General features: G+C 41.7%; 1 protein-coding gene across 1 annotated transcript in view; it reads right to left on the bottom strand.

The window, feature by feature from the left end:
- Nucleotides 1-7841: 7841 nt before the first annotated feature.
- The window catches only part of LOC101856053 (dnaJ homolog subfamily C member 21), a 41360-nt gene continuing 36051 nt past the window's right edge, over nucleotides 7842-13150 (bottom strand). Inside the window, exons 13-16 of the mRNA XM_005108692.3 lie at nucleotides 12790-12860; nucleotides 11740-11797; nucleotides 10376-10675; nucleotides 7842-9298 (exon numbers count right to left, since the gene is read on the bottom strand). Of these exons, the coding sequence (XP_005108749.1) occupies nucleotides 9134-9298; nucleotides 10376-10675; nucleotides 11740-11797; nucleotides 12790-12860 (594 nt within the window). The 3' untranslated portion in view covers nucleotides 7842-9133. The remainder of the gene's footprint in view (nucleotides 9299-10375; nucleotides 10676-11739; nucleotides 11798-12789; nucleotides 12861-13150) is intronic.

Raw genomic sequence — 13150 nt, 5'->3', positions numbered from 1 at the left:
GTGTCTGGTCATTGTCAGTGCAGTGTCTGGTCAGTGCAGCGTCTGGTCATTGTCAGTGTACGTGTACTGAGCTTTTTATAGAACAACCTAACAAGTCACAATTATTTGTTCCTTCTGCGTTTTGAAGAATTAACGATGGTTTTTTTTCTTAGTTTGCTTTGATCCTAGTTCATAAGTTAGTTTGGGGTTTCTTTTAAGTCGTTTATTTGTGGTGGGGCCTTCATTTTGAGATTCAAAATAGTTTTTAAAGTTTTTTTTTCTTTCAATACCTTGTTCATTGATTAATTTTGAGACATTTTGGTCCGTTTGACAAGAACCGTGAGTTAGAAATTATTCACTTTTCCTCCTTTTCTTCTTTTTCTTCTTCTCCTCCTCCTCTCCCTCCCTGATCATCTTCTTCTTTTTCTTCTTCTCCTCCTCCTCTCCCTCCCTGATCATCTTGTTCTTTTTAATCTTCTTTCTGTGCTTCTTCTTTTTGTCCATCCTCTTCTTCTTCTGTCAAGTCTTTCTTCTTATTGTGTATTTTCCCATAGAAAGTCTCTGCGATAATCTACTATATGTTCCCCTTCAGTCCTCAGTATGATTGATTTCTTACCTTCCAACCAGTGGGTGCTTGGTGGGTGTCACTGGTAGGTCCTACCTCTTTGCTGTCCCGATATGCTTTTGCATGTTCATCCAAGAAGACATGATGCTAGGTCTCGCCTGGCCTGGTAGTAGGCTGTGGAAAGCCTAAGCAAAGATTCAGTAATCCACTCAGCTCCCATGTTTGAGTCAGGAATTGCAGCAGCCACTTTAGTAGGGGAGAACATTTCATAACTTGGAGCATACAAGCTGTCAAAAAACTCCCTGCTCCCCCACTGCCTTCTCCACTTGTATGATTTTATCGATTGATTGTGCCAAGAACCAATATTTTGCTCAAAGTCTTTTGCCATATATCTCTGTCAGATCAACACAAGTCCTCCCCATCTGGTACCAGTTTACCTCTAGGAAGATAAGTCTTTCTGTATACCCAAACACCAAACGTTTTTTTGTTTGATTGTTTTATCTTGCCATGAAATGTTTCTTACAATTTTTTTGATGTTCCAAAATTATGGAGTTTCCAATGTTTTGTTTGTTGGATGTCACTTTGCACCTTCCCCTTCGCTGTTTTTCTCTCCCATGTTGTCCTCTTTTTTGTACTCAGAGATCAGACAATTGAGAGTTTGACAAACATGTGGGTGATAGTTAAACAACTGTTCAACTATCGAAACTTGGCATAGTAAAGATGAAGAAATATGTAAGATGTACTGATCTTGTAGACACAACTGTTCAACTATCGAAACTTGGCATAGTAAAGATGAAGAAATATGTAAGATGTACTGATCTTGTAGACTGATCTTGTAGACTGATCTTGTAGACACTACTGCAACTGCAAGAGAAACAAACCAGTTCTATGGTACTAGAACTTCACTATGGTACTAGAACTTCACTATGGTACTAGAACTTCACTATGGTACTAACCAGCAAAAGAAAGATGAATACAGTATACAGAAATGAGGCCTTTCTGTGTGTGACCTTGAACTTGATGCCCAAAGTCAGTCTATTGTTTGGCCACCTTGGGCTGCTATTATTGCTGCACTTCTGCGGTGCATAATGTTTATCGGGGAAGGGGGGGGGGGGGGTGATTCCCCTGTTTTTGATTGGTTCACACAACTGGGTGATCGTTGCGTCCATCTGTGCTGCTGTTTCTGACCTTGGGTGTATACAGTGAGCTGCCTCTGTCTGTCTGTCTGTGTGTCTGTCTGTTTGTCTGTCTGTCCGTCTGTCTGTCAGTCCGTCTGTCTGTCTGTCTGTCTGTCTGTGTGTCTGACCTTGGGTGTATACAGTGAGCTGCCTCTGTCTGTCTGTCTGTCCGTCTGTCTGTCTGTCTGTCTGTCTGTCTGTGTGTCTGTCTGTCTGTCTTTCTGTCTGTCTGTCTGTCTGTATGTGTGTCTGACCTTGGGTGTGTACAGTGAGCTCTCTCTGTCTATGATAAGGCATCTCAAGGGTGCTCCAAGAGACTGAAGTCTGGTGAACAAGCTGGACAGGGCTGCATGTTCATTTCATTATGCCTCAGAAAGTGTTGTGTGACACCAGCAGTAGGGGAGTCTTGGGTGAGAGTCTTGGGTGGGAGTCTTGGGTGGGAGTCTTGGGTGGGAGTCTTGGGTGGGAGTCTTGGGTCATCTTGCTGGAAGAAGTGCTGATGGCTGTAGAAACAACGGCGCCACCAAATGCATCAAGACTTGCGTGATGTACCGCTGAGCAGTGACTCTATTCCTGCATCCTAAGCCGACGTTCTGAAAGATGATAAGCTCAACTGGCTGATTTCTGGGCAATGACTTGACCCAAATCAAAATATGCATTCCGTGAGTCCCAGTGAGTAGGCCTACTTTAGTAGTAGTAGTAGTATAGGGTTTTACGGCGCTCGCAACTGCTAAGGTCATATGAGCGCGCAGGCCTACTTTAAAGGCACAGTTGAACACTACACTTAGCAGTAGTGTAATTTCTGGACAATTTTGGTACTGTACAATTTTGTGTGTTTCTTTTTCCTGTCAGTACAAGTCTCTTGTTATGAAGTCTCTTGTGGTTAGGCTCTCGGACTCGCAACCGTTAGGTCGTGGGTTCGAATCCGGTCAGGGGCCTGACGTTGTGTCCTTGGGAAAGGCACTTTGCACAATTTTTCCTCACTTCACCCAGGTGGAAATGGGTACCCGGCTATAGACAGTGAACGATCTTGTCAGTTTGATAGTGTTTGAGCGCGTGAAATCCGCAGCTTGCACTGTATGCTTCCACGGAAGCCGAGTATGTTTCTGAGTGTTTTCAGAAGGTCTGCTGGGGTAATAATAGTTGTAAAGCTCATAAAGCATGCTCTTGAGCATGGATATGCGCTATATAAATGCAATTATTATAATTATTATTATTGTTATGAAGTCTCTTGTTATGAAGTCTCTTGTTATGAAGTCTCTTGTTACGGTTTCTATAAATAGAATATTCTGTATATCCTGATACTCAGTGCAATATTTTAATAAGCATTACGGTTGTGAGCACAACATGTGTACCCGTGTTCAAAAGCTCATGCATTGAAATAAAATAACAGTATGCTTGCAGTTTAGTGGGGGTTTTTCCGGGGGGAGTGGGGGGGGGTTGTTGGTATACGGAGCTGATGTAATATCTCTGAGATTGACTGGTGAAGTATATATTATCCAGGGTTGTTTTTAAATTATAATTTAGTTTGCTGCAGGTTGTGATTTGTAAAAATTAATACTAATTTTTATTCTTAGTTTTTAAAAAAAAATTCCCTGGAAAAATGAATTATTACCAAGTTTCTAATGTTCGCTGTGGCTTTAGTTAAAGGTTTTTTTTTCTCTCAAGCAAATATCTCTCTCATGTTCATATCATACAGATCTATCATGTGTTTTGTACATTTTGAATTAAAACCAAATTTTTCCGTTGCTGTGTCACTTGATCCCACTTTTGGTGTGACCTATTGAGTTGTCTGTACAGCCCCGAGTGGAAACCCCTTTGCTTACAGAAATTAATGGGGGAAAGTTTCAAGTTGCTGATTTTCCCCCCGGCATTCAGGATGAGGAGTCCAGGACACGCCTCAGCCTGAGTTATTTGTCAAACATTTTTGCTGCACCCTTTGATTTTTCCATGTAAATCTTTCCACGAACCTGCTTCTGTTATCTGCGTTAGGGGAAAATGTTGCATGAATTGAACGCTTTCTTTACCATTTCTTCAACCTCCAAAGATTTTAAAACTTATTTCACCCTTTTTAAGATGGCACCTTTGCTTTCAATTTCATTCTCACTTTTACGACAGCACTTGTGTTTATAATATTATTCAAATTATTTTCATCAAAATTGAATTTTTCTTTTTTTTTCAATTTTTACTTTTACTATGGCATTGATTTACTTTTAAAATGTCGTTTCTGTTATTATCTCTCTTTTACTAGGAACCTGGCAAATCTATTGTTTTCCTTTGTTTCAACTGTTTCATTAGTAGTCCACGGCTATAGCGGCACTTTTGAATCCAGAAGAAAAATCCCGCTGTCGGCCAGTTTTCTCTCTAGAAGAATGCAAAGAGGAAATTACCAGAAAATTTTTTAAAATCCACACGAGTACCTTCCTTCCATATCAATAACATATTTTGTGCTTTAGATTAGTCTTCCTGTTCTTTTTGACTTCGTTTTTTAAATCTCGGCCTTCAATTTGAGTGAGAAGCATTAATTCTTTTTGTCTTTGTTGGAAGCCATCCTTCCCTTGGCCTTGTTGCTTATGCTGTCTATCGTACCGCCCGTAGGCCAACGGTAGAACTGGTGAAGTGGATGCGTGCGTATGCCTGAACTGAGCAGTTCAATGGACAAGAATCACACTCTACAGGTTCTTCTCTTCTTTGACTTATTGGCCTAGCATCTAGGCTATGGCACATCACTTTTGGAGTGACTCACGTAACGCCTCCCTCCACACCATCTCTCTGTCTCTGCTGCCTGCCCCACCCCACTCATCACTGGACTGGCCAATCACAACGCCACCTGCCCCACCCCACTCATCACTGGACTGGCCAATCACAACGCCACACCATTGATTGCCTGTTTGGAGCCCGCCTACCCCCCCCAACCCAGCTAGAGCTCGCTCGATTTCTTCCACTGATCCAAGTTGGGGCCGTTCCTTGCCCTGCTATACCCAAGCATAGGTTATTGAGTTTACAATGGGAAAAAAAGGGGCTCCTGGTATGTCCCCCTGCAGCGGATGCCGCTGTAGTCGCTGTAGTCGCTGTAGTGGTCACATGATGCTGGCACTTTGCATTGTACCATTGGTAGTTGTTTCCTCTGGTGGCTACACTTGTTAGTTCTTTCCTCTGTGGCTACACTTGTTAGTTCTTTCCTCTGTGGCTACACTTGTTAGTTCTTTCCTCTGTGGCTACACTTGTTAGTTCTTTCCTCTGTGGCTACATTTGTTAGTTCTTTCCTCTGGTGGCTACACTTGTTAGTTCTTTCCTCTGGTGGCTACCATTGTTAGTTCTTCCCTCTGTTGGCTACACTTGTTAGTTCTTCCCTCTGCCGGCTACACTTGTTGGCTACACTTGTTAGTTCTTTCCTCTGTCGGCTACACTTGTTAGTTCTTCCCTCTGTCGGCTACACTTGTTGGCTACACTTGTTAGTTCTTTCCTCTGTCGGCTACACTTGTTAGTTCTTTCCTCTGTGGCTACACTTGTTAGTTCTTTCCTCTGTGGCTACACTTGTTGGCTACACTTGTTAGTTCTTTCCTCTGTGGCTACACTTGTTGGCTACACTTGTTAGTTCTTTCCTCTGTGGCTACACTTGTTGGCTACACTTGTTAGTTCTTCCCTCTGTTGGCTACACTTGGCTTTATCCCCAGTTTATTTTTCTCTTGTGCCAACCCCATGCTCCCCTTAATTGTCACTCTGATGTGATTTGTCTCTCTGAGTGTCTTGACATGCAAGAGAGATTTCTATGACATTTGATTCTTGGGTAATGCATACCCAGGTTTTTACCTGGGGGTTGACAATGTATTCTGTCAGGCTGTCCATTTGGGAAGTTTCCTTTGAATACAACTGTTTTCCTGTAGTAATATATATATATAAATGGATTTTATATAAAGTGCATTTTTCTTCTTCAAAGTAGGCTCTGTGCTCCTTACATTACTTACAAAAAAAGTACATTAATCATTAGCTCAACAGACCCTGTATGGTAACGTTCAGAAACTTACTCAGCTCACTGGGAAAGCGTTAGTGCAGTGCAAGCTGCATATTCCAGGCGCTTAGACTCTAATGGCTGTACTGACAAATGTGCAAATGTCATACTCTTTTGTAGCCAGATGCCTTTTCCCATCAATGTAAAATGAGGAAATTTTGAGTAGTGTCTTTCACGAAAAAAAAAACTGGGCGCTGACAGAGATTCAAACCTGTGGCAAGTTCAGTAGCCTCATCGCTAGATTTCTGACACCCTGGAGGGTGGACTAATTTTTCTTGTAAGTGAGCCTCATATCATAAGAACGGGGAGGACCTACCTCAGGGGTACCACTCGCGAACAATTTATTATCTACATCATGTATAGCAGGGTATGTGTCAAAACCAATGTTCATTAGATAAATACTTTATATTCAGGTTTATTGGTATTTTAGGTTTACTCTTTCATGATGTAAATTTGACTTTGGTTCATAGAAATGACTCCCTCCATCAGAATTGTTCAGAAAACATTTCACAGTTTTAAAATTTTAAAATAATTTTTAAGAAAGCCGTCATATATTTAGCTTACACTGACTGTTTGTAGTGTGTGAATTTAGCTGCAAATTTCTTTTTCTTGCAGAGTATGTAACTACTTGTTGTACATTTTAATGACTGTGTTTTCTGTGCTTTTATCTGTAAGGGAATGGATGTTTACGTCTTTCCTACCAGTACGACAGTTTTCATGGCATTATGCTTTCATGTTGCCAGGTGGCTGTGGTACTGAGTGATAGCTCTTCACTTTTCTCTAACCTGATGAATAAAACTGCTAAATACACTTTAAAAAATGGACTTTTGTCAATTGTCATATTATTTGTTTTCTTCTATTCATGAGTATTTATTTGTCCCAATCTGCTAGTTCTTCTTTTTCGTTTCTATCTGTGTACTAGAATAGACTCCATCTGTTTGTCTTGTTTTCTGTATATATGCTGGGAGGTACTCCCAACAAACAACTGGATTGACTACCTTGGATTTTAAAAAAGAGTTTTAGTAACAGTTTTATGGCAGTTGCAACATAATTAAGGTAGTAGGCTGTAAGTGGCAAAGAGTAGAGCTGTTACTAGATAGTATCAAACAAATAAAAGGAGAGATAAGAAAGATCTTGCTAGGAAAGAAGGAGCAAACCACAGCAGAGTACCCGCCAACGAACAACTCTTCTCACTTTTACGTGAATGGCGATGCAGAGGACCACTGCTGTTCCAAAACTCTTTGCTTTGTTTTTTCTCTCAACCTCGCAGTATACCCCACCCGAGGTCTGGATTGCTAACAACAACAACAACAACAACAACCCCACCCGAGGTCTGGATTGCTAACAACAACAACAACAAGAAAAGCCCCACCCGAGGTCTGGATTGCTAACAACAACAACAACAAGAAAAGCCCCACCCGAGGTCTGGATTGCTAACAACAACAACAACAACAACAACCCCACCCGAGGTCTGGATTGCTAACAACAACAACAACAACAACCCCACCCGAGGTCTGGATTGCTAACAACAACAACAACAAGAAAAGCCCCACCCGAGGTCTGGATTGCTAACAACAACAACAACAACAACAACCCCACCCGAGGTCTGGATTGCTAACAACAACAACAACAAGAAAAGCCCCACCCGAGGTCTGGATTGCTAACAACAACAACAACAAGAAAAGCCCCACCCGAGGTCTGGATTGCTAACAACAACAACAACAAGAAAAGCCCCACCCGAGGTCTGGATTGCTAACAACAACAACAACAAGAAAAGCCCCACCCGAGGTCTGGATTGCTAACAACAACAACAACAAGAAAAGCCCCACTCGAGGTCTGGATTGCTAACAACAACAACAACAAGAAAAGCCCCACCCGAGGTCTGGATTGCTAACAACAACAACAACAAGAAAAGCCCCACCCGAGGTCTGGATTGCTAACAACAACAACAACAAGAAAAGCCCCACTCGAGGTCTGGATCGCTAACAACAACAACAACAACAACAACCTCACTCGAGGTCTGGATCGCTAACAACAACAACAACAACCCCACTCGAGGGATAGAAAACCAAACAGCCAACAACAACATCACAAACAACCAAACCAATTTTTGTTTTAGGATGGTTTTATTCCATCGGATGACGAGAGATGCAAACACATCTTTCCAAATGACACTTTGATGAAATAGGGAGAACAAAATAGATCGTAAGATGAAGGTCTACATTCTTTCCATGCTCTTACATCTATCTCTGAACAAGAAATGTGCAAATTCACAGCTCAAATGTTACTTTCACACACGACTATCAAATCAGAAATATTAAAACAAAATGTTATCCTTTACTGTGCAAGAATGGATATTCTAGAAATTGTCACATAAGGCAATAAGACAAGGTAAGATTTTCACCTCACAGATCGTCTTGACTCTGCTCCACTCACGATAAAAATAGGAGCCTAACTTGGGATACTCAGACAAAAGAGCTCACATACAACATTCCTAGGACCTACCTGACCCCATCTTTCCTCATTTTAAGTGACATTCCCTCAATTATGTTATCAAAATAAGCATCTCTTTAGAGAATATCTCTGTTCAAAAGGCTGGAATATCAGTCCTGTAGCCTGTAGTTCACCATCATGAGAGTTTTAGTTTTAATTATCCTCAGAAAAAAGCAAAAAACACTTGTAGTAAATCTTCAACATTCAGTTCAACAGTGTATCCCCCCACATGTTCAAATATTCAGAGATCTTTATTATGAGCATTAATATTGCAGTTTATTGCAGGGCAGTAGTCTCCGCCTAAAACATGCATAGGGCTTCCTCATCTGAAAATGCAATGACACAGGACTGTTTTCTTTACTGAATTAGTAGTCTCCAACAAAAGTGTTGAACTGAACGGTCAAAAACAGCAGGACTCACAGTATGTACTATGTGTGACTCACAGTATGTACTATGTGTGACTCACAGTATGTACTATGTGTGACTCACAGTATGTACTATGTGTGACTCACTGTATGTACTATGTGTGACTCACAGTATGTACTATGTACACAAACTTGTGACTCACTGTATGTACTATGTGTGACTCACTGTATGTACTATGTGTGACTCACTGTATGTACTATGTACACAAACTTGTGACTCACTGTATGTACTATGTGTGACTCACTGTATGTACTATGTGTGACTCACTGTATGTACTATGTACACAAGCTTGTGACTCACTGTATGTACAAGTCAGAGGACAAAACATGGTGTAGCCCACTGATCTGTCATCCATTCTCAAGAAAACCGGAACATTCCCACACGATGTGGTCTAAGTCTAAAGGACAGCAGCACATATCAAAACCAAAGCACCCGTAACCCAAGAAAATGATGGTCCTATGCTTAACGTCGAAGCCGCCATTATCTTCCATTCTTCTTCCTCCCTTTCTTGCCCTTCTCCTCTTCCACAGCAGGAGCAGCCGCAGGTGCCTCCAGACGCACAGCATGGCCCGTCTGTTTGATGTGCTCGAATAATTTATTCCTGGAGGGGAATCCTTTCTGGCACACATTACACTTGACTGTATCCTTGGGTGAGGAACAAAGACAGACATGAACTCGGTTCAATTCTTTGAGGACAAAAATACTTTCGGTACTGTAACTTGCAGATTTGCTTGCTGATCTTAAAATACCAACATTTACTCATGTAACAGCAACAGTCCAAAAATGAGTCATTCAAATTTGTTTGCAACCGAAGAGGATACTACCAAAATGACGAGTCAACAAAGCGTTGACAGTTTCCACTTCCAATACTACAGGTAGGCTACAAGATCATTATTGCCTTTATGAATTTCTGTAACACACCGGGTTCAACTCAGACGGACATGTCAAAAAAAGGTTTGGCATGAAGCTCATTGCTCTCATTCAAACATTGTACCAAGACAATCTAGCCAATAGTGATCTCTAGTCTTATGTTCATCTTAGTTTTTTTACTGGCAGCACTGAATGGTCAGAGCAAGCATTCCTCCAAAGCAACACTTTGAAAAGGTCAAAAAGCACACGCGATGATGAAAAAGGTCATGATTGTCATTATTTAAATGGTGGTTACCCTTCTCCCTCCGAGACCTAACATTGACAACACACTCTATGGAACATTACAGCAACTGCAGCAGACCTGCACTTATCACTACATGGCATTGGACAGAAGGGCGAGAGCCTAGCTGTTGCTGGATCGATAACAACAACAACAACAACATTAAATGGTGGAACATGTAATATCGAATCCTGAACTGCAAATTTTTGGAACATTGCTGCAATTAAAACTATACATTTTTTTCAAGCAACTAACAGTATTGTTCTTTACGAATGACAACGTTTCAAAACTAATTCTCTTTGTGTACATCATTCAGGGTTTTGTGACTCTGTGTCCTGAAATCTCAGTAAGTCCAAGTCAAAAGTTTCCTCACCATCTCTGCAAGAGCTGTTGATAGTCACTACTTCTTGGTTTCTTATTACACTAAACAAAAGACCAAGACTGAGTTGATGTCCTTCTCGTTATGTAAATATTCTCTCTAGATCTAACACTCAAGTGTCCAACTTCCATTTAACATGAAACAAAACAGAATATCTTTAATTCTAAATCTTTTTCTTTGAATAACAGCTCACCTTTCGATTTTTCCGCCTGTTGACTTCCCCATTCTCCTTTGAAACCTGCTCTTCCTCTTTCTCTCCATCTTTGGCCTCAGTGAGCTCTTCCTCTTTCTCTCCATCTTTGGCCTCAGTGAGCTCTTCCCCAGCACATTCTTCTTTCTTCACATCCTCCTTGGGAGCTGAACATTCTTCTTTCTCTTCTGTTACATTCGCCTCATCCCCATCACCTTCAGCCGTCTCCAGGACACGGTCTTGCTCAAGTGCTGGTTTTGTACATCTACTGTCAGGTCCGTCTTCCTCTCTGGCTTGATTCCCCTACAAGAAAACAAACAAAAAACTAGAGATTTCAGGATCATGTATTAGGATGGTTCATAACAACAACAACAACAACAACAATATATGATGGTTCACGTGGAGAACGAGTGGAATTATGGAATACCAAAGGCAGGATCCATACAACAACAACAACAACAACAACAACAACAACATATTATGATGGTTCACATGGAGAACGAGTGGAATTATGGAATACCAAAGGCAGGATCCATACAACAACAACAACAACAACAACAACAACAACAACAACAACATATTATGATGGTTCACGTGGAGAACGAGTGGAATTATGGAATACCAAAGGCAGGATCCATACAACAACAACAACAACAACAACAACAACAACATATGATGGTTCACGTGGAGAACGAGTGGAATTATGGAATACCAAAGGCAGGATCCATACAACAACAACAACAACAACAACATATGATGGTTCACGTGGAGAACGAGTGGAATTATGGAATACCAAAGGCAGGATCCATACAACAACAACAACAACAACAACATATTATGATGGTTTGGAAAATGAAAGGGGGGAGGGGGGGGGGGATTTATTGTTTCAAAAGAAATGAAAGTTTTTTTAAGATGTGGGTGTTTTCACCCTTCCATATGATCAACGCAATTTACATAATTAGTGAAATTAGGAGCTACAAGAAAAAAACAAAAATAAAACCCAGATTTCAGGAACAAACATGGTTTGGAAAATAATGAGGAAAAAAACGATGAATTCAAAAGAAATAATTATTTTTTCTTAATGAACATTTTTTTCTACCCTCATGAACCTAATCCAAATCAATAAGGAGGTGGGCTTCTAAGCCGGCCTGTCAGGGCTACTGCGGGCTGAGAGCGACACTGTGAGTGTCTGTGTGTGTCTGTGAGTGTCTGTGTGTGTCTGTGTGAATGACTATCATGTATCAATGTATGTATAATGTGAGAGACAGAAACAAAAATGGACTCCCCCATGTTTGCAGTGGTAACTAAGCAACCAGCACAAGACCCCAGCACAAACAACACCCGAGCCAGGAGTCATGGACTCATACCATCTCTTCCTTTGCTGTTCCTTTGTTAGCTCTTCGTCTTGCTTTCTTGGACTTGTTTCTATGAAGAGGAAAGAGAAAACATTGTTTTGGTAAGAGTTTTTACGGCGTTTGCAACACAATAAGGTCATATATATAAGAAGTACCAAAGATTAGAGGTGTTACAAGAAAGTAACAAACAGAAAAAAGAAGGAGGGGAGACAAGGATGTTAGATGTTTGGTAGGAAATAAGGAGCACCCGTCAACCACCCACTGGTTTAGTGTGAACACAATACGGTAATGTAGAGCTGTTTTGTGCATTATGGTGGCTGGCTTTTGTAAATGCCTAGTAAAGACGCCGACACATTCATGCTAAGATGATTGGCCCCATGTCTACACCCGACACATTCATGCTTAGATGATTGGCCCCATGTCTACGCCCGACACATTCATGCTTAGATGATTGGCCCCATGTCTACGTCCGACACATTCATGCTTAGATGATTGGCCCCATGTCTACGTCCGACACATTCATGCTTAGATGATTGGCCCCAAGCCTTGAAAGAAAACTTCAAAAATCGTTGTGTTTGTGGCATGAGATTTCAGTGCCGAACCAAAAACTTAGGCTGTGCCAAATATGTTTTCATCGGCTACTGTGTACAGGGGATTGGTGAGGAATTTTAAAAATATTTGGAAATAAGTATTTGACCTCAGACAGACTCATTATCAGCACATCAAATTTACCCTGGATGACGCTTATCATGGATCTCCATCTTTTTTCTGATGCTGACTGTAAATGTACAAAAGTGACCAGTGAGGATATCCACAGGTGTGGCTGCTACACAAGTGTTGACAAAACTGAGCCCAGGTCGAGGCTTGGGGCAGGCACGTCCACTGGCTAGCCAGCATCAATTGGCCCGTGCGTGCGTGTGTCGGCAACGACCACCGGAAACCAAGGACTCGGCAATGATTCTACACTGGACCAGAGACCAACAATTTATCATCATTGCCCTGGACCTTAGAATGACCCATTTATTTTATCATCTATTTATAACCTCCTTGCCGACAACTCACTTCTTACTGGGGAGTTCCTCCTCGGACAGACGGACTTCTGCTATCTTCTCTGTTAGGATATCTTCCTCAGCCTAAGGATAGAGACACAAACAGCATGCAGAGAGAGGTGGAGGGGAGAGAGAGACAGACAGAGAGAGGAGGAGGGGAGAGAGAGACAGACAGAGAGAGGTGGAGGGGAGAGAGAGACAGACAGAGAGAGGTGGAGGGGAGAGAGAGACAGACAGAGAGAGGTGGAGGGGAGAGAGAGACAGACAGAGAGAGGTGGAGGGGAGAGAGAGACAGGCAGAGAGAGGTGGAGGGGAGAGAGAGACAGGCAGAGAGAGGTGGAGGGGAGAGAGAGACAGACAGAGAGAGGTGGAGG

The sequence above is a fragment of the Aplysia californica genome, unplaced genomic scaffold (genome assembly GCF_000002075.1).
Source record: "Aplysia californica isolate F4 #8 unplaced genomic scaffold, AplCal3.0 scaffold00709, whole genome shotgun sequence".
NCBI lineage: Eukaryota > Metazoa > Mollusca > Gastropoda > Aplysiida > Aplysiidae > Aplysia > Aplysia californica.
The sequence above is the reverse complement of the archived record's forward strand: the minus strand, read 5'-3'. Positions and strand labels throughout refer to the sequence as shown.